This window comes from Mastomys coucha, unplaced genomic scaffold, assembly GCF_008632895.1.
Source record: "Mastomys coucha isolate ucsf_1 unplaced genomic scaffold, UCSF_Mcou_1 pScaffold16, whole genome shotgun sequence".
NCBI lineage: Eukaryota > Metazoa > Chordata > Mammalia > Rodentia > Muridae > Mastomys > Mastomys coucha.
In genome coordinates, this window is record NW_022196898.1 from 49,496,435 (window position 1) to 49,520,108 (window position 23,674).

At 47.6% G+C, this 23,674-nt stretch overlaps 1 protein-coding gene across 1 annotated transcript in view; it reads right to left on the reverse strand.

Moving 5' to 3' along the window:
• Positions 1-1,535: 1,535 nt before the first annotated feature.
• The window catches only part of Atp1a1 (ATPase Na+/K+ transporting subunit alpha 1), a 29,332-nt gene continuing 7,193 nt past the window's right edge, over positions 1,536-23,674 (reverse strand). The window contains exons 2-23 of the mRNA XM_031374991.1: positions 20,642-20,752; positions 19,823-19,882; positions 17,942-18,145; positions 17,336-17,449; positions 16,898-17,032; positions 16,679-16,796; positions 16,007-16,275; positions 15,317-15,515; positions 14,397-14,506; positions 12,446-12,580; positions 11,767-11,959; positions 10,394-10,569; positions 9,109-9,245; positions 8,055-8,205; positions 7,374-7,542; positions 7,127-7,281; positions 6,481-6,604; positions 5,157-5,302; positions 4,905-5,035; positions 4,407-4,508; positions 2,233-2,324; positions 1,536-1,889 (exon numbers count right to left, since the gene is read on the reverse strand). Of these exons, the coding sequence (XP_031230851.1) occupies positions 1,861-1,889; positions 2,233-2,324; positions 4,407-4,508; positions 4,905-5,035; positions 5,157-5,302; positions 6,481-6,604; positions 7,127-7,281; positions 7,374-7,542; positions 8,055-8,205; positions 9,109-9,245; positions 10,394-10,569; positions 11,767-11,959; positions 12,446-12,580; positions 14,397-14,506; positions 15,317-15,515; positions 16,007-16,275; positions 16,679-16,796; positions 16,898-17,032; positions 17,336-17,449; positions 17,942-18,145; positions 19,823-19,882; positions 20,642-20,752 (3,060 nt within the window). The 3' untranslated portion in view covers positions 1,536-1,860. The remainder of the gene's footprint in view (positions 1,890-2,232; positions 2,325-4,406; positions 4,509-4,904; positions 5,036-5,156; positions 5,303-6,480; positions 6,605-7,126; positions 7,282-7,373; positions 7,543-8,054; positions 8,206-9,108; positions 9,246-10,393; positions 10,570-11,766; positions 11,960-12,445; positions 12,581-14,396; positions 14,507-15,316; positions 15,516-16,006; positions 16,276-16,678; positions 16,797-16,897; positions 17,033-17,335; positions 17,450-17,941; positions 18,146-19,822; positions 19,883-20,641; positions 20,753-23,674) is intronic.

Sequence of the window (23,674 nt, forward strand, 5' to 3'; positions counted from 1 at the left end):
CCAGAGAGATTCCTCATAGGCTCATGAAGCCTGAGTGTGAGGAGGAGGAGTTGATAACCCATTACCCAGTTTCCCAAGGGTGGGAAGACCCAGCCACTAGGAGACTTGGCTTTGGCAATAGCTTGAACTGTAGGCTACTTAGCTTCTTTTTCTACATCCGATATTTGACTACTACTTACCCAATGATGAATGATGACTAAATAGAAAAAGGCAGAAATGTCCTGGTGGACAAGGGGTGGGGGCTCAGAAGCCTGGCTCCCTCTAAGGTGCTTCCTAGATTACAACAGTGGAGGGGCTCTGACTGTCAGCAAGCTGTCCTTCCAGGGAGGGTCTAAGGCCTCAGGCTGAGTCAAATCCTTGTCTGTAAATACCCCCCACCTTCATCATAGTGTACTCTCACTGGCTAACATCCAGGTGTGACAGAAAAGGAACACATACAATATTAAGGTTGGGACAAACAGGCCTGTGGCAGTCTAAGCTCACTGGGAAGCCTCCCTTAGAGGCCACCCTAGAGTATCTCATGAGCCTTGGTGGGAAGCCTTCTAACCCCGGGCTCTCTTCTTTCAGCCCAGTTTCTTTGTTGCTTTGAGAGATAATTCTTGTAGAAGATGACTTGTTTGCAAGCATTGATCAGTAAAAAGCCCTAGGCAGGAGATGGACGAAGATGCCCATGCCGGGCCTGAAGCAACAGGGGGCATGGGACATTTGCTCACCTACGCACACTTCAGTGCAGCACAGGAACAGGATTGATGGGCTAGACTTCTCAGACAGACACACAGATCATCTGGTGGATGAAGGTCACTATATGGAACCGGAGGTGAACACAGCTTGTTATACTTCCCTCGGGAGTGTCAATGAGAGCCAGAGTCAACAGTCCTGCTTAGCACTGAAGGCCCCTGAATGCAGTGCATGCTCCTCCATGTAACCCGGAAGCATATGGATACCTTTTAACACCTCCTGGCATGTAACCACTTCCTGGAACTGCTGCTGATGGCACTAATTTAGGGAAGGATTTATGGACAGAGTACCAGACCACGCAGGCCTGACAGCCATGCAGGCCTGACAACCACGCAGACTTTCCCATTTAGACAAACTGGCTCTGAGGCACTTGGAGCTGTGCTGGATTTGGAGAGCAAGCAGGAAGGCCGGAGGGACTGAGATTTGCATAGGCCTTGGCCGAGGTCAGGAATTCACCCAGGTGAAGTGTTCTTCACTAAGAAGCCAAGAGCCAAGGAACAGGTGGGGCTGTGGCTGCAGGAACCAGGGCAGCAGCCAGGAAAATGGGTCAGGGAAGCTCAGGGACCTGAAGGATAGGAACAGTTTCCTCTTGGCCCCTGGCTCTCGGATGTGGGTGTCAGTCACCTGGGGAGCTTATTAAACGCACCGCTGACAGCCTTGTCAGGGCTGGGCTGCCTCTCCTAACAAGGCCCAGGAGAGGCTTCAGAGTTGACGGCCTGGGATCCACCAGTGGAAAACACTGCACGGCTCGTCACATTCAACCTCTGCCACAAGAAGCAACAAGGACTCCAAGCAAATTCCATTATAATAGCCATCTTTATTTGTAAAAATCCAGATATAAAACGTAATCTTTCAGTCTTTCCAGGTTTTCCTTTTTTACAAAAACAAAAAGGCACATATAAACCTTCCCCGCCGTCGTTCCCGTACACGGTGTTTCTCAGGCAGCCCTCCCCCCGCCCCCCGTTACAGCTACATGCTTCATCCCAGGATGTCTGGATCCCCACATGCTTTGGTGCTTTCCTACCAGGGTGGAGTTCCGAGCTCCAAGACTTGAAGTACACAAAGAGGGGGTAGGGGTGGGTGCAATGTGGCACAACGTTCCATGGCGTGCAGGGCAGTGGGCTAGTAGTAGGTCTCCTTCTCCACCCAGCCTGAGAGAGAGGGAGAGAGGGTCAGATGTAGTGAGTCCTCTTGGGGGAAAAACCAGGACAGTGACTCCGTAAGGTCATCCTGTGTGTGTGTGTGTGTGTGTGTGTGTGTGTGTGTGTGTGTGAGTGCGCACACGTGCTCGCATGTATGCATGTGTGTACTTGAGACTCCAGATGTAGCTAATTAGCTCTAAGAATACTGTTAGTATTAGGTTTATGTCAAGGCTTTCTTTACATTTGCCTTGCACTTTTTAAGGTCTTAAAAACCATGATGTGTTTCTACCTTAGCTCAGCTCTGTCTGTGGAAGCCATATCTGTAACCTGACAGGGCAGGAAGTCCACTTACCGCCAGGGCGTCGCCTGATGATGAGCTTCCGCACCTCGTCATACACAAAGATGAGAAGGGAGTAGGGGAAGGCACAGAACCACCAAGTAGGTCTGGAAATTAAATCAGCACGAAGTCAGACACACACAAAACAATTCAAAGGAAGACAGAGAAAATGTACATCTCCAAAGAGACCAGGAAACCATCAGGTAGCTGACCACAGGCGTCCTTAACTACAAATTCATTCGGAATTAAAAACAAACAAACAAAAATTCCCCCAAACCATTCGAAGCTCCATTGGTAGCCCCAGAGTCCCAGAGGCCAGCCTACATTTTATGCAGGAAGCCCATTTGCCTTGAGCTTTCCTAGCAATCAGGCTGTATTTTCTGTAGGCAATCGGAGAGTGCCTGGACATTTTCCTCCTTCCTTTCTTAAAGTGCCCAAGCTCCCAAGTGCATTTGTCTCCGCCTTGGCATCGGCAGACAAAGCACTGCCAGCGTGGGCCAAAGCCAGTTTATTCAGACCCTGAACTTGGTCTCTGACCATGGAATGGGGAGGACCAGCTGAGCCCTGACAGATGACAAAGGTCTTCAGAGAGGGAGCCTGGAGAGGCTGCCACATGGTCCCCAGCAGAGACACAGGCTCCGGGCGGCCTCCCGCAGGCACCAGGCTTCCTTGACTACATAAACAAAGGAGGAAGGATGCCCTGCCAGCTCTGTAGTCTCCGCCCTTCCTATGTGCCCTGAACAGCAGTGGGAAGGTGACCTCAGTGCCTCAGCCTGGAACAGAAGCCCAGACCAAATGGAGGAGAGGCTGCCAGGTCACAAAAAGAGTCAAGGTGCTCAGAAAATGGCAAGGTCCTCAGGCCCCGCTCTTCTTCATTGGGACTTCCCGAGGCTGTGTGGCGGGCAGCCTGTGACCTCTCTGTCCCTCTCTCATTCAACAAGGCTCAGGCCAATGTAATCCAATTTGAATGCTTCTTGAATCCTGTACTCTATGCAGGGTGCTACGGAACCTGATACAGTGACCAAAAAAAGCCATAGATTGTTATCGGGAGAGCAGAAACAACAACGCCAACAGAGACTTCAGCCCAAAGGGACTGTCAGGATCGATGGGTTGGGTGGCAACATCCTTACCAAAGACGTAGGTAGAGAGGGTAACAGTGCACTGACCTACTGTGGCCTTGGTCAGGCTGTGAGACACACCCTGGATACCCGCCCCACCTTGTACCATAGACTCTGCACCTGATGAGGCCAGAGTGTTTTAATTCTGAGATGAGATCAGTGCACGGAAGTGTTGGCAAAAGGCCAGGAAGAGAGGTAGGTGGTCCAGATGAGTCTGAGCAATGACAGGGCCAGGTGGAATTCAAGAGACTGATGCTCTCAAAGGATCTTATGTTAGAAGAGTGTCTGTTCTGTAGCTCAACATGTTTAACCAAGATGTAGCTGCTCAGCCTCAACCAGTTACTGGACAGCAGCAAATGTATGTGGAAGTTCCCACTGGCTGCCAGACTCTATGGTGAGCACTGAGTATAAAAACTGAGGCCTAAGAAAAAGCGCAAAGTCATTATCTCTGTTTAAGGCTGGGCTGCTTCTGAACATAGAACAATTTGGGAATGTAGTTTCCAAACCGTGCAGCTCCACTCACAACTGACTGTGAGGTTGAAGGATCGGCTCCAAACTCCTTTGGAGTCTCCAGAAAGGTGGAGAGGTGATACATGACTAGGAGACGCAAACAGGACTTGGGCCTGGGCCTCCAAGGCCCAGAACAGTTCTAAGTTTTGGCTCTTTTTTTTTTGTTTTTTTGAGACAGGGTTTCTCTGTGTAGCCCTGGCTGTCCTTGAACTCAGAAATCCGCCTGCCTCTGCCTTCCAAGTGCTGGGATTAAAGGCGTGAGCCACCACCGCCAGGCCCTAAGTTCTGGCTCTCAAGGACAGCTGGACTTTACAGCAGGAAACCTGGGGGCTCAACAGTCTGCTGTTGAGCAATTTCAAGGAAGCAGAGCCTGTGCAGTCTCACCGTTAGCCAAAACCTTGGCCTGGCAGCTCTAGACTTGCTGGTCTGGCTTCCCTAACTTCTAGTGTGGAGGAACTAGTACACCCACCACCCGGAAGCCAGGCAACTTACACAAGGCACGAGGGAAAAAGCCACACAAACTATGTCCACACCTTTTGGAATGCAAGGGGCTCAACTTACTTGAGGGGATACATCCTAAGGGCTGCACCCATCCCGGGGCAGTAGGATAGGAAAGCAGCAAGGGCTGTCTCTTCAAAGAGGCCAAATATCAAGATCTTGTTCCTAAAATTCAAGGGAGACAAAAGTTTACAAGCTGCAGATGCAGGTCTCTCTCCTAGTGCTGTGTGTTAGGTAGCAGTAGGAGTTGTCAGCATTCTCTGTGGGTGTGGATAGCCTTGGGACATCGTAACACCCTGACATCTTACAAAGTCCAGGCTTGAGAACTGCAGGTGGTGGGGAGAACTAGGAAAAAACAAGAAACAAACAAGCAAACCCAAACCCAAGCAACCCTTTAAGCTTAAGACTTTTCTGCTGGGCTCTATTCACAGGTATCTGGCCATGATGCTGCCCACCTTCAGAGTGCAAGCTGGTGGGGATTCCAGGGACTAGGTCATGGATGTCAGATGCTGAATTTATTCTGAAGGTTTGTGTAAAATCACCAGATCCTTCACAACTTACTTCATTCCCTGCTGGAAGACAGAATTCCTTCTGGTCTTGCAGATGACCAAGTCGGCCCACTGCACTACCACAATACTGACGAAGAAGGCTGTATGGCAGGTGAACTCCACGATCTTCCTCTGCTCATAGGTCTGAAAGGGGAAGCAGGTGCCTCAGCCCCGGCTCTCCCCCAGCTCGTAGCCAGTGGCAATGCTGCCAGTCCTCAGGGTCGGAGGAGCATTCGCTTCCCTCCCCCAGTAAACGGTTCCTTACCCACTGCTGCCCGTAGCTGTCCTCCACATCGTTGACCCAGCGGTCATCCCAGGTCTCTCGGATGCCCAGCAGGTGAAAGGGCAGGAAACCGTTCTCAGCCAGAATCACAAAGTAAGTGAAGAAGCCTCCCAGAGCCTGGATCATACCTAAGTTGGAAAACCCCGCTGAGTACTAGCCTCACCCGAGGCCCCTTCTCCACATTCACTCTCCACACCATCGCCTCCGCAGCCCCAGAAAATTCTGGAGCCGGGGACAGAAATGGGTGAGTTTCTTGGATCACCAACTGATGAAGGCTCAGGAAGCCATGCCAGCCACTGACTGTTCCTTGTATGCTGAGGGATGGGAGGGAGTGGATGGGACACATTGGGCTCAAGGCTGCTCTGCTCTGGAGAGTAAGATACAAAGGTCATCCTTTTAAAACACTCATCTCTCTATCAGCTGCTTCTGGTGGGGCACAAGCCCAATAGGAAATCAGGGTTCCTATTATTTAATCTAAAAAATTACAGTTTCTTTTCTACTTCAAGACTCCCACACACTGCCACTCTGCCAGCCAGTGTGATACGAGACCTATGGCCACCCCTTTTCTCTTGCCATGGAATCCAGCCAGGATACTCCAAGTTTCCCAGGATAGAGTCATCATTCTCTCAAAACTAGGTCTTCCTTAAAGATGTGGGGCCTTGCTGCCAGGGGCCGACTGATAGCCACTGGTCATAGTTTCTATACGATGCTAACCCATGCCTTCTCTAGCAGCTGTACACAGACCTAACTGTCAGATGCAGTCACGCCTGGTGGCTTTCACCTGGTTCTCTTGAAGGAGACAGGCATTAAGAAATAGGGCATTTGGGTTTCCTGTCTCCCAACTGTCCAATTGACTGGTCAGTCAGCTGGAGCAGAAACCAGTAGGAGATAGGGGTGGGGAGAACCATCATTTGGAGAGGACCCACTGAACAAAACCTCAAACTGAGGGTTTTATGGTGTCAAACTCTCCATTCCATGAGACAGAGGGACGTGCCCTTCCACTCCCCCACACCCAGGGAAAGGGCCTGAGTTGACAAGTGCAGACAGGCACTGATATTGCACAGTGCTCAGTGAGGAAGGTTGCCACCACTGCGGCAGTTGAGGACTGCTTCCATGGCAGAGATTCCAGTCTGGTCCCCATCTCTCTATACTGCACACTCAGAACTGAACCCAGAGCCTTACTCTATGGCTGAGCTCACTCCTCATCCGTCACTCTCCAGTTTGAACCCTGTCACAGCTTACCCCAGACAGCGCATATCCCTCCAGGCCCTTCCTAGAACCTGCCTCACACAGGGACAAGGCTCACCGATCTGTCCATAGGCCATGCTGATCAGACGCTCATTCACAAGTTTGTCCGTTTTGGGATTTCTGGGCTGCCTCTTCATAATGTCGCTCTCAGCCTGTTCATAGGCCAGGGAGATGGCAGGAACCTAGGGGAGGTAAGAAGGAACAGAATTGGGTATTAGGAACTTTTTATAACAGAACTGGGTATTAGGAACTTTTTATTATGAAACTCTTGCTCTCTCTTTAAACAGAAAGATTTTCTTTCTTTGTGTGTGTGTGTGTGTGTGTGTGTGTGTGTGTGTGTGTGTGTGTGTGTATGTTGAATGGGAGGCCTGCCATGTTCTCTTAACCACTGAGTCACCTCTTCAGCCCCTTGCCTTCTTTTTTCTCAATGTATTTCTTTTTGGTACATGGAATGATATTAGGGAATCCAATGTTTTTTTAAGTAAATTACACAAAAGTGAGGATTTTTTTCTGGTAAGTGAATGTGGACAACTGCCCCTAGGGCAGCTAACACAGAGCCAATGATGCTGAGGCTGGAGAGAAAGCTGGACTTTCACCGAGCACTTCTTTTCATATACCAGACCCATGGGTCCTAGGAACCAAGACCTGGTAGCAGCATATGGGGACATGTTACCACTACTTGTGCGGTTATGACACTCACGTACCATGTCAGTGCCCAAGTCAATGCAGAGGATGGTCACGGTCCCCAGGGGCAGTGGAATGTTTGCAATAATAAATATCAAGAAGGGGGTGATTTCCGGAATGTTACTGGTTAGGGTGTAAGCGATGGATTTCTTCAAGTTATCAAATATGAGACGACCTGGAAAAGCAAGATTGTTTTTATTGTACGTCTTGAAGAGGCAGGCAGACGAGAAACTGAATACAAGCTTGCTAACTGCCCACTGCTCTCACCTTCCTCTACTCCAGTCACAATGGAGGCAAAGTTGTCATCTAGAAGAATCATGTCAGCGGCTTGCTTGGACACATCCGAGCCAACAATCCCCATGGCAACCCCAATGTCTGCCTTTTTCAAAGCTGGAGAGTCGTTGACACCATCCCCCGTGACGGCCACGATGGCACCCTGTCCGGAGGAGGAAGAGGTGGGGGGTTAATAAAGGCCATTTCTTTGCAAGGGTGAAGTGAAAGGAGACACACTCAGCAGGTTATAGACACCCTTCCCTCCCACCAGGGCTGCAGGGACTGAGTTTTGGCACCATATTGGCCAAGTACTCACTCGGACCCCAGCCACAATGGCAATAGGGAAAAATGACAACAAACATTCTCCCCCAATTAACCTAGAAATGACCTTGGTGAACAGCACTGTGGGTAAGCCCTGTCCCTGCAGCACAAGCAACGTTAAACATTAGGGGAGGGTCTCCTGGCAATCTCCACTTGCACTGAGGACAGGAGGACCCATTCTGTTGTTCCTCGAGACTTCATTGGGACTTAGCTCTGGGCTACAGTATGGTCGAATCCCTTTTCCCATGGCTGGAACTCCCCACCACACCAAGAGCCTGTTCTCCCTCCCTACTCTGGTTCTGGTTTTGCTGAACCCCGGAGCCTGATGTCCCCTGGCCCTTGCAGCTCACTGACCTGCCGCTGGCAGCCCTCCACAATGATGAGCTTCTGCTGAGGAGAGGTCCTGGCAAAGACAATCTCTGTGTGGTACCGCAAGATGTCATCCAGCTCCTCAGAGGTCATGTCCTTCAGGTCACTGCCGTGGACTACACAGGCCTTGGCATCTCTAGAATTAGGACCAGGAAAGTAACAAAGGTCACTTGCCCATTCGCCAGCACTTCCAAAACAGAACCAAGACCCAAATGACTTCCCCACCACTTAAGAGCTGGTCCTGTTCAGTATTTATAGACTACCACATGGATCACCTCACTCAAGGCTCACAACTACTTGTGAGGAGAGGTCAGCTTGCCTGGCTCTAACTCCACCAGACAGACTGGAATAACAGACACACTTTTAGAAATGGAAGAGCTGAGAAAACCCTTTCTTAAACCTAAATTAGGGCAAGGAAGCCCCAGACCACACCAGAAGGAAATCAAAACTGATTTGTCTCCACTACATGTTTTTCAATTAGTGTGTGTGCACATTCATGTGGATGATGTGTGTATGCAGGAATGCATGCCAAGCCACACACGTGGAAGTCAGAGGACAACTTAGTGGAGTCGTTTCCCTCCTACTTTCAGATGTGCTCCAGGGGTCACTCAGGCCATGAGGCTCACAGGGCAAGCACCTTCACCCAAGCACCTCACCCGCCTTCTATTACTCATGTTCTACTTTAATGGCCTCTCCCTTCTTTATTGCCTGAACCACCTGAACAATTGTCCTTTCTCATTTATTTCTTCAGTGTGGAAACTGACTAGGCAAGACCGGTCCAGTGCCTTCAGGAAATAGGCTGGTTCAGACCATTTATCATGTGAAGCCCCCAGTTCCAAGCTCTCCGAACATCCCTAAGCCTCTACTTCAGTGGGGTTCCCCCCCAGCCCCTTATATCCTTACAACAACAGCAAGCACCGCATGGATTAGTGTGACTTCTCCCTAGGAACAACAAGGTCCCTTTCAAGTAGTGCGGGTGCATTCACTACTCCCTTGGTCCAGAGCCGAGAAGGGGCTATTGTTAAGCTTCCTGCCGTACCTGGGGTTCACCTGGTTCACTGGAATGTTGAGGCGGGCAGCAATGTCTTCCACAGTCTCATTGCCTTCTGAGATAATGCCCACCCCCTTGGCAATGGCTTTGGCGGTGATTGGATGATCTCCTGTGACCATGATGACCTGAAACAGGAAGTTGAATGATATACATCAACTTTAACAAAAATATAGACATGTATTTACAGAAAGAAACCAGAGCCCAACACCAAGATTTTATGACACAAGACCACGTCCATACTGCATATATCATATCTCTTTTTACAGAAACATAAAAATCACATTTTACTAAAACCATCAAAAAAAGAAAGAAAACCTAGTATTGGTTGGACTAGAATGACTTGGCTAGCACTTTCCTAGTCACTCGATTCTGAAGGACAACTATAAGCTTTACTTTGATTATGTGTGTATGAATTTGAGTCAAGGGGCGGGGGGATGGCGTACCAAGTGCAGGCAGGAGTCCTTGGAGGTGCCAGACCCTCTGGAGCCTGAGTCACAGGTGGTTGTGAGTTGCATGAGCTGAGTGCTGGGAACCAAATTCAGGTCCCTTGGCCACTAAGCCATGTCCCCAGCCCATGTTCCTAATTTTTTTTTTAAAAAACTATTTATTTATTTATTATATATAAGTACACTGTAGCTGTCTTCAGACACTCCAGAAGAGGGCATCAGATCTCATTACAGATGGTTGTGAGCCACCATGTGGTTGCTGGGATTGGAACTCAAGACCTCTGGAAGAGCAGTCAGTGCTCTTAACCACTGAGCCATCTCTCCAGCCCCCTAATTTCTTTTTTTTTTAAATATTTAGAAAAATATCCTTTAAAAGAAACAAAGTACTGAAAAGATAATATCAAGCTTCTCAGTGAGGTATTCTCATAGGCATGAGGACAGAGGAGGCAGGGTAAATGCAGCACAGTACTGAGCCCCTCAGGAAAACACAGAGACTGGATCACTGAGAAGACAGCCCAAACACAGGAACGTGCCATTCACTGCATTTCCAAATTTAAACCTCAATCTTTTTGTCTTTTGCTTTTACTTCATTTGTGTTTCTTTTCTCAGAAAGTAAGGTGCTTCTTTACCTCCAACTGCACATCTGCTCTTTACCCAACATTTTAAGAGTATCTCATCCTTCAGGGTTGCACCGAAGGCTTTAGAAATGAGAGCTGGATAGACGTCAGGGTGAGAGAGAGAGAGAGAGAAGCTACCCGGAACCAGGGCCGTGTTCAGACCAGGAACCATGGCTCTGCGATGGAGCCAGCGAGACACTCAAGCCCTACCTTAATCCCAGCGCTTCGGCATTTGCCCACAGCATCGGGGACAGCAGCTCGAGGAGGGTCAATCATGGAGATAAGACCCACGAAGCAGAGGTTATCCACAGGGAAATTGACTTCATCAGTGTCAAACTGGAAGCCTTCTGGAAACTGTTCGTCAGGCAGAAGGAGGTGGCAGAAACCTACAAAGAGGAAGGCAAATACCTGTTAGGTTCCCAGTACAGTGAGGGCCAGTTGTAGCCCTTCAACCATCAGGACTCTCTTGGCTACATGTTAAATGTGAAAGTTTTAGGACTAACACAGAGTCAGTGAAAGAACAAAAACGGCTGGAGGACAAAATCCACCAGGAAGAATTATCAAGGGACAGAATACTCAACGTGGGGAATACTAGTTTTTAGCACCATACCACTAGGCTGCTCGGTGTGATGAATTAACGTCTAAGTAACTCATCTGGAAAACTGAGGCCATCTCTTCCTATCTAGTCATTGTTACTGAGCACCAGTGTGGGCATTCACAGCAGCTTCTCTGAAGTTGAACGCAGAGCAGACATTCTGCGGTAACTGTATCATATGGTCTTATCTTTCTAAGACATAAGACATCCCAGACTTCGCCTTCAGCACTGTGTGACAGTCACAACAGTCTGTTCAGTGGGACAGAAGACACTGTGTGGGCTCAAGAAGAGTAGAGCGAAAAAGCAAAATGACCTTAGGGGAGACAGAAGTCCTGCGGTTGTGCAGGCATGTGGGAGAAACACTATCTAATAGGCGAGTTTTGCAGGAGAAAGTATCTGACCCAGAGAACTAGATGGGGTGATTGGTTCTCAATGATCTCACCAGGAATTATTCAAATAACGAATCTGTATCTGTCAATATACAAAATACTGTTAGTGCCACTTGCCCAAATAAACTGGAGAGAGGGCAAAATAAACTTCTGAGCCCAGTCTCACCAGCTGCCAGGTTATGGCAGAGAGACAGCATCCTGGCTTTCTGGTTTGTTGCTGGCTTATCAGTGGCGTGGACACTTCCCATGGACCAAAAGCAGTCATCCCAGGTATTACTTGGGCACACCAAAAACTAAGAGGTTTCAATTAAGCTTATGGACCATGGCCATAACAACAAGGTTAGATAATAAACTGCCACCCCCAACTTCTTGCTATATAGAACTGAGTATCATGAAGCCACGGGTCAGTAAACCACCAAGACTGTTTGCCAAAATCACCATTACTTCTCCACCACCTGCTGCTTTAAACAATGCAAGGCATAGAAAATAAACAGGGTGGCGTCCCCTCCCAAAATTAAGAGGAGCATGCAGAGAACACGGAAATTGCCTCGGCCGTCTGGCAAAGCTGTGCTCAGGAGCCACGGCAGTCACCCGCATACCTAGCACACGCTCTCCCAGGCCTCCCAGCTCTAGGTAGGCATTCTGAAAGGCGTCTTTGAGTTCTTCATCCAGTGGCTGCTCCTTGCCGTGGAGGAGGATGGAGCTGCAGCGGTCCAGGATCCTTTCTGGGGCGCCCTTCATCACTAGCAGGTGTTTAGGCTCAGATGTATTTGGGTTCTTGTGAATGGACAACTGTGAAGGTTATTCAGAAGCAAACATTAGGTGGCTGCATGTGGCAATTCAGGGAGAAAAAGCAGGCTTTCCTAACTACTTAGTATTTACTATAAAGCAAACTAAGATCTCCTCTGGGAACCTCTAAATAGCTCATGATACATGTTGAATGCTACAGAAGGAAAAAGCACTTACTGTATGCTCATGTGTGAACACACATCTTAGAAGTGCATGCTCACAGAGACAATCATGAACTCTTGGAGAAGCAAGAGGCTGGTCAACGCCTGCATACACACAATCTCCCTCCTCTTCCAGCCCCCAACTCCAAGGTCCCCAACTCCATTCTGAGAGAGGTTTCATTTCTCCTACTGATATTCCAATAAAAGGAGACTCCCAAATTTAAGGTCAGACCTTATGGAACCTGAGTTTGGAATGTCTCTTTCTCTCGCTCATGTCTCAGTGCCCCCTTGCGCTGTTGTGAGTATCCCTGATTCCTGATTGGCACACCTGGTACTTGTTGGTGGAGTTGAAGGGAATCTCCACTATCTTGGTGTACTTCTCCCTCATCTCCATCACGGAGCCGCAGCAGACTTCAATGCACTTTAAGAGCGCAGACTCAGAGGCATCTCCTGCTACTGCCCGCTGGGAACAGAGACATTGTCTGTTAGTGACCTGGAAAAGCTGATTCATAAGGCATCACTGGGAAACAGAAAACTCTGGATGTACTCCAATCTTGTCAGTGGCAGAGAAAACAGGTGAGAAGTGACCCGGACCAGGCTGTTCACAGTGCCTCCGGCTCCAGGCTAACCTCCTTCCCTATCCACACCAGCTTCAGGGGAAAGAGTGCCTGGGGGCATCACACCACACCTCCCTACCTACTACAGTCTAGCTTTACCTTCCCCTGGGCTGCTAAAAAGCTGCATACTCAACATTATTCACAACTGAACACTTCTGGCTATTAAGTCTGGGGGGAAAAAAAAAGCAGAGATTTCCATCATTGGCCCAGCCTTTAAAATGAAATGGCTTAGAGCTTAGAGCCAGGCACAAACTCTCAAGGGCAAAGCAAAGGGCTCCACGCTCTAACCCTAATCCAGCTGTGCAAAATCACCTGGGCTTGAAGGTTGTGAGCTGGAGGTTGTTACCAGCCCCAGCAGTAGCATGATCAGCAGGTATTTTAGTCACTGTCTTTGTTTGGGGACAACACACACTTACGTTTTCTATGATCTGCTTACCCACATGGCCACACAACTGTTCTGACCTACTAAGCATTACCCCATAAACAACTTTTACACAGGTGAATGTGTTAGAGCTCTGATATACAAGCCTGGGAACGAAGGTAAGCAAGTGAATTCTTACAAGGCCTGTGTAAGAAGGGTGGTGGTGGTGATGAGCATTGGAAAAGGGGAAAGAAAAAAGAAAGAAAGAAAACCCAACTATGGAGCAGAATAAAATCACTTGCAGAAACCTTGCCAGGGGAGGGTAGCAATGCTATTATTTTCACAGCTCAGCTACCCAAAGACTTCACACATCTCGATAATCTTCCTTTTTTTTTTTTTTTTGTCAAGACAGACAGAAAATGCCCCACTCTGAGGTAAGGCAAAACAGGAAGCAGCCCTCTTCAGTGTGACTCCCAAGATAAGCATCATCATTCTTAAACCAACTCCAACCCAGAGTCAAGCAAAGTGCCTTCAAAGAATAACAAAGCCAGGCCTCACAAGCCGCCTGTTACATCTGAGAGGACTCGCTTTGGCGAGGGTTATACAGAGAACTCTCACAAGCGAGCAGCGCCACAGAGGACAGATGGGGCCCGGGAGCCTCACGCAGCACCTGGACATCTGTAACTCGTGGGTCTTGTGGGACTCCAGAAGCACTTGGGCAACACAGTAAAATCCCAGCCATGCGAAACTGCTCGAGTGTTCCGGGAGGCTAAGACTGTGCCTTGCTCTTATTTTTGCATCATTAGTAAGTAAGCTAAGAGTGAGTAAGATAAGGAAAATAGCTAAGCTATTTTAAGAACATAAATGGCTTAAGGGATTTACTGGAATCTAGTGTATCTGAACATGCAAACACAATTAGAATCAGTAGGGCAGTCTCATTGTCCCCTTGGTTAGGTGCTGTATGAGGGACTGGGGTAACCTGGTCTACTGAGGCTCTTCACCAAGACAGACTTTCTCGGGTCTGATTTTCAGTTTCTGTTCTTGTCTTTCCCATCAGTACGGACTGTGGCCACTGAAAGCACTTTGGAGCTCTAGGCAATATCAACCTTTGCTATAAGGAGCAAAGGTTCCCATAAAAGATCTCAAGCACCCAGCAATGAAGCTGTTTTTCTACATACAAAGGCAAGGTGCTGTTTGGAAAGCACAGCATGGTAGCATTCTTATGTGCCAACCACACCCTTATCCCCACTCCCACCCCAAACAACCAAACAGACCAGAGCACTTCTCAGGGGCATGCATACCTTAAGAATGGGCAGGTTTTCTTGGTTGGCCTGAAACACTGCCCTGTTACAGAGACCAGCAATTCTGGACAGAGCAAACCAGGTGGCTGACGTCTTGTCAAAGGAGACACCTGATGAAGGAAACAAGAACATATGACAGAAATATGTATTGACTTTTTAAAAATTAATTTATATGTGTGTGTGTAAATGCTTGCATGAATTTGTGTGTCATATGTGTGCAGGTTCTCAGAGAGACAAGTGACTGGAGTTATAGACACTTGTGAGTGGCCTGACAGAGGTTCTAGGAACCAATATTTTTTTTCTTTTTCTTTTTTCTTTTTTTGGTTTTTCAAGACAAGGTTTCTCTGTATAGCCCTGGCTGTCCTGGAACTCACTCTGTAGAACAGGCTGGCCTCGGACTGAGAAATCCGTCTGCCTCTGCCTCTTAAGTGCTGGGATTAAAGGCGTGCACCACTACTGCCTGGCCAGCAAGCACTCTTAACTGCTGAACCATCTCTCCAGGCCCAAGACTTGTTCACTCTGTAGACTGTGTCACAGTATCAGTTCTATTAAAGTCCCATAAAAATCCGAAATGATACAATCCCACTTCCTAAAGATATTACCTTCTAGTAGTTCTTAATCATGTGCATAGGGCAGATTCATTGTTCTACTTTCTCCCTCTCTTCTCTCCATCTAACAGTAAGTATTAAACCAAAAACCAAAGTGTCATGGGCTAAAAAAAAAGTAAGTGGGGTGGGGAGGATGGCTCAGAGAGTAAAGATCATGATGATCTGAATCCTACGCGGCAGGGGAGAACAGGCTCCAGCAAGCTGTCCTCTGACCTCCAGGTGTGTGCACTGGCATGCCTGTGCCCACACATGCACAAAATAAATAGGCTGAGGTGAGCAGGAGCTTCGGCATAGGCTGGGCTCCAGGCTTACCGCTCTGATTCTCTGTGGTGTCAGCTTCATGGATCTGATTGTCAAACCACATGTGGGCCACTGTCATCCGGTTCTGAGTCAGAGTTCCAGTCTTATCGGAGCAGATGGTAGAAGTGGACCCCAAAGTTTCCACAGCTTCCAAGTTCTTCACCAGGCAGTTCTTCCTTGCCATACGCTTGGCAGTGAGTGTCAGACATACCTGCAGCCAGGGCAGGCAAGAGAGGGTCATCACCCATCTAGGCTGGAGTGCTACACAAACTCCACTACATCTCAATACACAAGAAATCTGTTTAGAATTCAATCTCTCCAACCTTCCCCCGAAGTCATGATGTCATGAAGATGGTAGGGACTTCCTCCCATCTCCAATAAACAATGTAATAAGAAACAAAACAAAACAAAACAGAATTTATCAAGTCTATCCTCCATACTGACCTCCGAGTTACTATTTTCTTCCACTGTCCTGAGCTGGGTTACATGATAACTTAAAAACGCAATGATATGTTTTGGGGTTTCTGATAAACCTGTGCTAAGGTTTTCTCTGTCAAAGTTTCCCATGTGATGTGGAATGAAAGACTGCACAGACATAAATATAGAAGTTGGCAGTTCCCTCCAAGAGGCTCATGGCTGAGCCCTGCACCCACATAAGCTGATCTGAGTGATGGCAACTGCTGCTGTCCCCAGGCATCTTACCGTGACAGTGGCCAGCAAACCTTCTGGCACGTTGGCTACGATGATACCAATGAGGAAGATGACAGCCTCAAGCCAGGTGTACTCAAGGATCAGAGAGAGAATGAAGAAAGACACCCCCAGGAACACGGCCACACCCGTGATGAGGTGGATGAAATGCTCGATCTCTTCAGCAATGGGGGTCTGGCCGCCTTCCAGCCCAGAAGCAAGTGTGGCAATTCTGCCCATCACGGTGCGGTCCCCAGTGTACACGACGATGCCACGTGCGGTTCCTTGAGAGAAGGGGTGTGGGGAGCGTGTCAGCCAGAGGCTACAGAAAGTGCTTGGTTTCAAAGAACACACACATGTAGACTCCTGTCCTTGAGTTAAACAGAACCAGCTTTCTGCGTAACTTGCTGTGTGCTTTAAAGCAGAGTCTGGCGAAGGGATTGGTACACACTGCCAGGAGAGCAGAAGCTACACTGGCCTATTGCTATCAGCACAGACCATTGTGTGGATGAAAGAAAAACTTCCTGGGCTTTCCTGGCAGCAGGGGAAGCCTCTCTGCTCTGTGCTAAGGAAAGCTGTCAGAACAGAGCCAATGAATTGAGGAACTGTGTCCCGCCCCCTCCCTCTCCTTCTGTTAACACCCACAATAATACTCAGACATGCCAAAGAGTGCCTGAAATAGCCCACCTTCCACACAGTTGGTTGAGAAGAAGGCAATGTTCCTTGTCTCCAAGGGGTTCTCGTTTGTGAAATCCGGGGACCGAGTCTGGGGTTCTGATTCGCCAGTGAGTGAGGAGTTATCCACCTGTACGTGAGGACAACAGCATCAGCATCAGGGGATTCCCAGGTCTCACCCTGGGCTCTACTGAGCCGAGCTAGTCCCGAGAGGTCTCCTGGTTCACCTACCTTGCAGCCATTTGCAGATATGATTCTGAGATCCGCAGGGATTCGGTCCCCACCTTTTACCTCCACCAGATCCCCGACGACGACATCCTCTGCGTTGATGCTCATTTTCTCTCCATTTCGAATCACGAGGGCTTGCTTCAGAAGGGAAGATGGTTGACACCGTTAGAGGGAGCCCAACAAAGCAAGGGTAAAGCTCAAAAATAAGAAAAGCAAGTTACGAGTGCACTTATCCCAAGTCACCTGGATCTACAGCAAAGATATCACTCATGCCTATATAAAACGCTCGTTACCCTAGAGCTGCTCCCGCTAGACACTGCCCTTGCTCTCAGAGACCACTTAGGCAACATCACCTAATACTTGAACTATCCTAATGTCACATTAACTTATGTCGTTGAGAGCTGTCCATCTCCCAAAAGGCAAGGATGAAGACGCGGGTACCTGAGGGACCATGTTTTTGAAGGATTCCATGATCTTGGAGCTTTTCGCTTCTTGATAATAGGAGAAACAGCCAGTTATGATGACTACAGCGGAGAGCACCACCCCGAGGTACAGCTACAAGGAAGCAGACAAGTTAGGCCCCAGAGGGAATGGGCAGGTAGCTCAGACTGAATAGAAAACACATCTGGACAGGTCACAGCTTCAGAAATAGGGAGCTCATGTTTTCACATTGATCTTTCTAGAGCCTGTAGGCAGACAGGAGGCTCAGAAACAGCATCAGTTACAGATCCCTGGCCATTAACTCAATGCGCCTATTCAAATATCCTATGTGATTCTCCTGCTTCATGAGAACAATGATATCTTTCCAAGAACTTCTAAAAGACAAGCTTTTCTAGGCAAGTCCATTAGGCCTAAGGGCAGAGCTGAGCTGTGCCACCAACTAGTGGGAGGCACAGCCAGACAGAGACCCCAGGAGAGCTGCAGGCACCCTCAGGCTGACAGACACCTTGTAGAATGACCCAGAATAGACAAGGAAGGGATGAACGTGAGCAGGGATGACCAGATGGGTCTAGGAGGCGACAGCGCCACCGTAACTACACAACTCACATCATCGTTTGGCGGCTCCTCCTCCGTAGCACTTCGGATACCATAAGCCAAGAAACAAAGAATGGCTCCAATCCACAGTAACATGGAGAAGCCTCCAAATAGCTGCCGACAGAATTTGACCCATTCGGGAGTAGTGGGAGGGGGTGTGAGGGCGTTGGGGCCATCCCGGGCCAGGATCTCAGCGGCCCTTGCAGGTGTTAATCCCTGAGGAGTAGAGAGGCGTACATCAGACAGAGCATCCCAGCATTTATAAGCCATAGCGCTCTTCCAACAACAAGAAATCCATGGAAGAAACAGGCTCTCGGCTGCAGAGCCAGGTGAAGCCAGGCTAACTCCCCCAAAATAAGCAGGGAATTTCAAAAGACAAACAAACCTCATTCCCTTAGGAGCCCATAATACCCTAAGACCTCATTTAAAACTCCTTTTAAAAGGAACTGTGGAAAATCTGAATCCGGTTCATTTTTCCCCTAAGTTTTATGCCGAAAAGATCTCAATTTTAACTAACTGGTTCGGTTCTGCAAGTTAGGAGCTTTGAGAGTTTTCTGTGCATTGATTCTATAAGAGGGAGGGAGAAATCTGAAAACAGGAGAACAGGAAAACTTTTCCGCAGGAATCCAAGTCTTACTGAGCTAACAGAACTTCATTCTCACAATGGTAATGAAAACACTGGCCCGGCAGCGAAGGGCTCACCCACATGCATATTTCAGCTAACTCCTGGGAAACCTGTCAGTTTAACAGCGCTCACTGGAAAGGCCACTGCACAGCGGTCTGCATGGTCTAACGGGCCTTAAAACCTGTCTCAGAGGCAGGCACAAGACTCACACTAAGAGGAGAAAACAGGATTACTCTTGTACTACTAAAATATCAGGTTAAAACAAGACAGAACACATTTCTGTCTAAAGTGAGCTTCTATGGACTTGGTGTCTATTGTTTTTTAACATTGGTGCTGCCTAGTAAGTGTGAGGAAAGAAGCAGCAGCAGGAGAGAAGACTAGTGAATTATTCAGCATCCTCATCTGCATCATGTGCCTTCGGTGGTACCCACTGTTAGCTCAATAAAACAATGACCTAACACCTGAGCCCCATCTACACCCCAAGCACTGGGTTGGGGCCTTTAACTAGCCTGCCTAATTTAATGACTACCTCTTACAGGCTACTAAGCCCAGTTTACAAAGTAAAGAGCTTACAGTGTCTGAATTGACTGACTTGGGAGTCCCAGATAGCCCACTGACATAAGAATCTACTAAAAACAATAAACAGGTGAAATGCTAAGGGAAGGTGGCCTGGCCCACAGTGAGCAGAGGGTCTGAGTAGAGCTGAGGCCCTCTCTGAGCACAGGGGCAGTTGTTCCAAAGGCCACACTCAGACTGTTCATTGAAACAGTAACATTCATCCAAGTCACTGTATCGATTGTGACTGTAACAGCAAATTTCATCTTTTCTCAGACGATTTTTCATAGTGGTGGCAGAAAAGATACAGAACACATTTTGAGGGGAAAGGTGTGTTTTGAGATTTGTACATAAGTTGTACCACAGGTTAACGGAAGCTCTGACACACCACCATGAACCAGGCCGAGAAAAGCACAAAGATGCTAACTGCTAAAAACCCACTGGTTGCTGTAAGTCTCTCACGTTTTACAACTGTAGACAAACAAAGTGAAGGAACCCAGCTTTGGAACCACCTTCAAAACTGGGTGCTCTGGAAAACAGAGAAACTAACATCCACTCGAACAAGGTTTCAGGGATACAAGCCCAAGTTCTGTGCATGTCACACAGCCAATGGTGGCTGTCGGAACAATCCTCCTAGCAAGACCTGTAAGATGGGGCAACATACCATGGGGGAAACTAGGATTTGCTATGGCAGGCTTCAAATGAGTACCTACCCGGCTCAAATCCGTTCCGTATTTACGATGGAGTTCATCCAGGCTGAGTTTATGGTCATCCTAAGGGAAAACAGAAAAAGAAAGAAAGAAAGAATTATACACCCTAAAATCAAAAGGAAAAAAGCACCCACACTACTCATCCCTATTGAGACTTTCTTCCCACAACTGCCCAGGCTAAGCATCAACCTCATGACTGTCTCCTGAGAGAGCTTCCTCAGGGAGAGCCAATGCTGGGTGACACAGGTCCATTATCACTTGCTGAATTGAGTCAGAGAAGACCTCTTGGATGTCTAGGGCAGTGGCTCTCAACCTTCCTAATGCTGCGCGACCCTTTCATTCGGTTCTTCATGTTGTGGCGTTCCCCAGTCATCAAGTTTTTTCACTGCTACTTCACAGCTGTAATTTTGCTATTATGAATCATAATGTAAATATTTGATATGCAACCCCTGTGAAAGGATCGTTCGACCCCCAAATGGATCTCAACCTACAGGTAGAGAACCACTTGTCTAGATGGGGACCTCATCTGTCCAGGTTGGCTATAGATGGGTTAAGTCCCAGAAGCCGCTTCAGCTTAAAGAGGCTGTTGTATCAGCAAACTTCAGAGAAAAGCAAAGACTGTGGTACCAAGAACACTTCCATTGCTTATGGAGGGGAGGGGAGACAAAGACCTTGTTTAACCCTTTAATAGCTTCTAGAATGAAGATTCTTCATCGCCATCGTCAGGTCTCTGCTCCAGGCTGGTGCAATTACACCCACAGGACTAAGGTGCAATTAATTTTTAAGAAAAACCACACAACCAGTTTCCCTCCTAGCACTTACCATAGACACTTCCTTCTTGAGTTCATCCATGTCCCTTTCCTTCTTGGCCTTTTTGCCCTTTTTATCGCCATGCTCTGATACAGCTGCGGGCTCATACTTGTCTCGTCCAACCTACAGATGGGAGAAGGGGAAGGGAGAGGGTGAGCTCTGTGCAACGCCTGGGAATTCAAAGTTGTGTGGTGTGGTGTGGTGTGTGTGTGTGTGTGGTGTGTGTGTGTGTGTGTGTGTGTGTGTGTAGGTATGTAAGAATGGAAGCAACAGGGACACAGTGGGTTGGAACAGTCACTGGGTTAAATATTCAGCACAACACAACCTAGGAGCTTATACAACACATCACCTAAACAAAGCCATTGATGGTGGATTATTGCCACTACTACTAAAGATAGCTTGTGTCCACACTGGGGTATAAAGAACAATGGGGAAGTTGTAATAGGCTTCAAACAGCCTTGCTAGGGGAACTGGCTTTTGGGGTGAACAGTGGCTATAATGTTAAAATCCCTACTTCTTCTGCCTTGTCCACTGAAGGAATGAAACCATATTTCCAATAGTAATCTTGAGGCCAGCCCAGTGCCTGTTTGCGCTGTAAATCAGACAGACGCTGAAGTCCGGGCCCTACTAGCCACCAGTCAAAGAAGTTTGAGGGAAGTCACCAACTCCTAAGGACCAATTTCCCTTTCTACAACATAAGGACAGAGAACTCAGTCAGCATTTCTGAGGATTTAATGATACATCTAAGTGCCAATCACTCTGACATTATGATCAAATTCTTTTCGCTGCAAAGCCATTATACACAGTTTAAACACCATTAATGTTCCCATAAAGATACTGACCATATTTCATTTTTTTCAGAAAGAAACAAAACATCTACAAGTCCCTAAAAAAATCTTAAATAAGCTACAAAAACAAAAAAGAAGAAAAGAAAATGAAAGAAAGGGAGTCTCCACCCCATTCTGTAACCTAAAATAAAATCTCCCAAAATGAAAGGCCCTGGAAATGTTTTGACACAAGCAGGATGCAGGAAAAGCGTGTGCGTTATCGCATAATTCACAGGATCCACCTACGCCTCTCAAAACTGGAAGGAGTTTCAGAGAAAATGTTGATTCTATAGTTTAAATTTAGATCGTTCCACTCCCTCACCCTGGTAAAGTGCTTGAGCCGATCTGTATGAAACCAGAACATGGTACTCTAAAGTCGGGCGGTGGAGAGGGCTCTCGCCGGCAGGCCACCTCCCAGGGAGGGGCTGAAGCTAGCCCTTGCTTTACAATGAATGCCTGGTGATGCTGTTGCTATTACTTCCTGGGTCTCTCTCCTAACTTTAAGTGGTACATTAAAAGCTAATCAAGCTATACCCTGGAACTCTCCCGTTTACACTGGGTTTTGTTATCCCAAACGAAAGTAAAACCCCAAAGCCTGTATTTCTGCTACTTATAGTTAGTAAGTAGCAAATAAAATACAGCATTCACTTGACTTCGGGAGGCTCCAGAGAGAAAGCCTGCTCAGACTCGTGGGTGTTGGAGAAGTGGGTATTTGTGATGCTATTCAACACTGTGTGACTTGACAAATGACTTCTTCCTTGAGAGCAGGGCACTTGAATCTTCTTCTTATCTGCAGAGTGGAGCTGGGTAGAGTGGAGGACAGTTAACATTCCTAACATTCTCTCTCTGCTATGGAGTCAGCACAGCTCCAAGTGCCTCTCTGAGTGGAGCTGCGTGCTGGACTTAGGATAAGGCACCACTACACGCACTGAATAAAAAGTGAACTAGAGGGCTCTGACCAGTGATGAGCGCATTTCTCTGCATATCTGATGAGAAAGCACAATACTGTGAAGCTATCACACAGATACCAATTTGGGCTCCTTCACATATGTGGCCAGATTTTCTTTTTTTCCACGACAGGATTTCTCTATGTAACAAGCCCTGATTGTCCTGGACTCCCTTTGTAGACCAGTCTGGCCTCTGCCTCCCCAGTGTTGAGATCAAAGGCATGCCATACCATCATGCCCAGCTTAAACAGACTTTTTAAAATACACCCAGTACATTTTTAAGAAAGTTCCATTTCATGGAACTACGCTTCCATGAGGAGCAGTGTTAGAATCCCCTTGCCTCACTGTCTGTGTGCTTCAGTTATTCTTAGACTTCTTACATTTTCCACTGCAAAAGAAGAGAGATATTGGCACAGGCCAGCCCTCCCTGGACAACTTCCAAAGTTTTATCAGCCATCACAAAGGCAGTGCGTTGCTTGTACCTTCACAGCTATTGAGAGTAAAGTTGAGGAATCCACATTTCCTAACAGCCAAACTCCTTTATAAATTCATGCTATTTAAGGCACTTTTAAATGGGGACATCTTTAAAAGGGACATGGAAAGTATTAACATGTAAAATCACTTCTTCAAAATCTTAATTTTTCCAGTAGGCAATGTTTGTCTAAAAGAACTAGGCAGCTTATCCGATCAGTTCTTGCCCACAAGTAAAACAATAATTTAATGTTAGCTCTTCCTGGTGTGGGTCAAGAGATCCTTAGGTTCCTATGGGCACTAAGAACTGTAATTTTAAAGCTGAAAAAGTATGTGTTTGTGGTGTGGGGTAAGACATTTTCCTTATTTCTTTTAAAAACAAAGGTCACAGCAGGGAGTGGTGCGGTGTTCCCTCTGCGGACTCCACTGACCTCCCCGCTTGTTTGGGCACCAGGCACAGAACTTCTCCTTTCTCAATTAGAAAAATGAGATTGCTTCTTCACTCAGCTCCACAGAGCAAGAGTAACTAACTCCAGCGACTCCCTCTGAGTATCTCTGAGCTTATCTGGAAGGGGCATTCAACAGGCTGTGCCATCCTCCGAAGGGCAGCTGGTTGAAGGGGAGTAAGTTAGGCTATTAACCATTTCCATTCTAATTTAAGAACTAGGAAGTTACAGCAGAGGATCATATACTCCACGTGACACTTCAAAGCTGGGTGTGTCATTATTTCAACCGATGCATCGTCTAAATTCCACCTTCCCAGAGATTCCCAAAGCTACTCTGCGCTTTGGACATGAGGA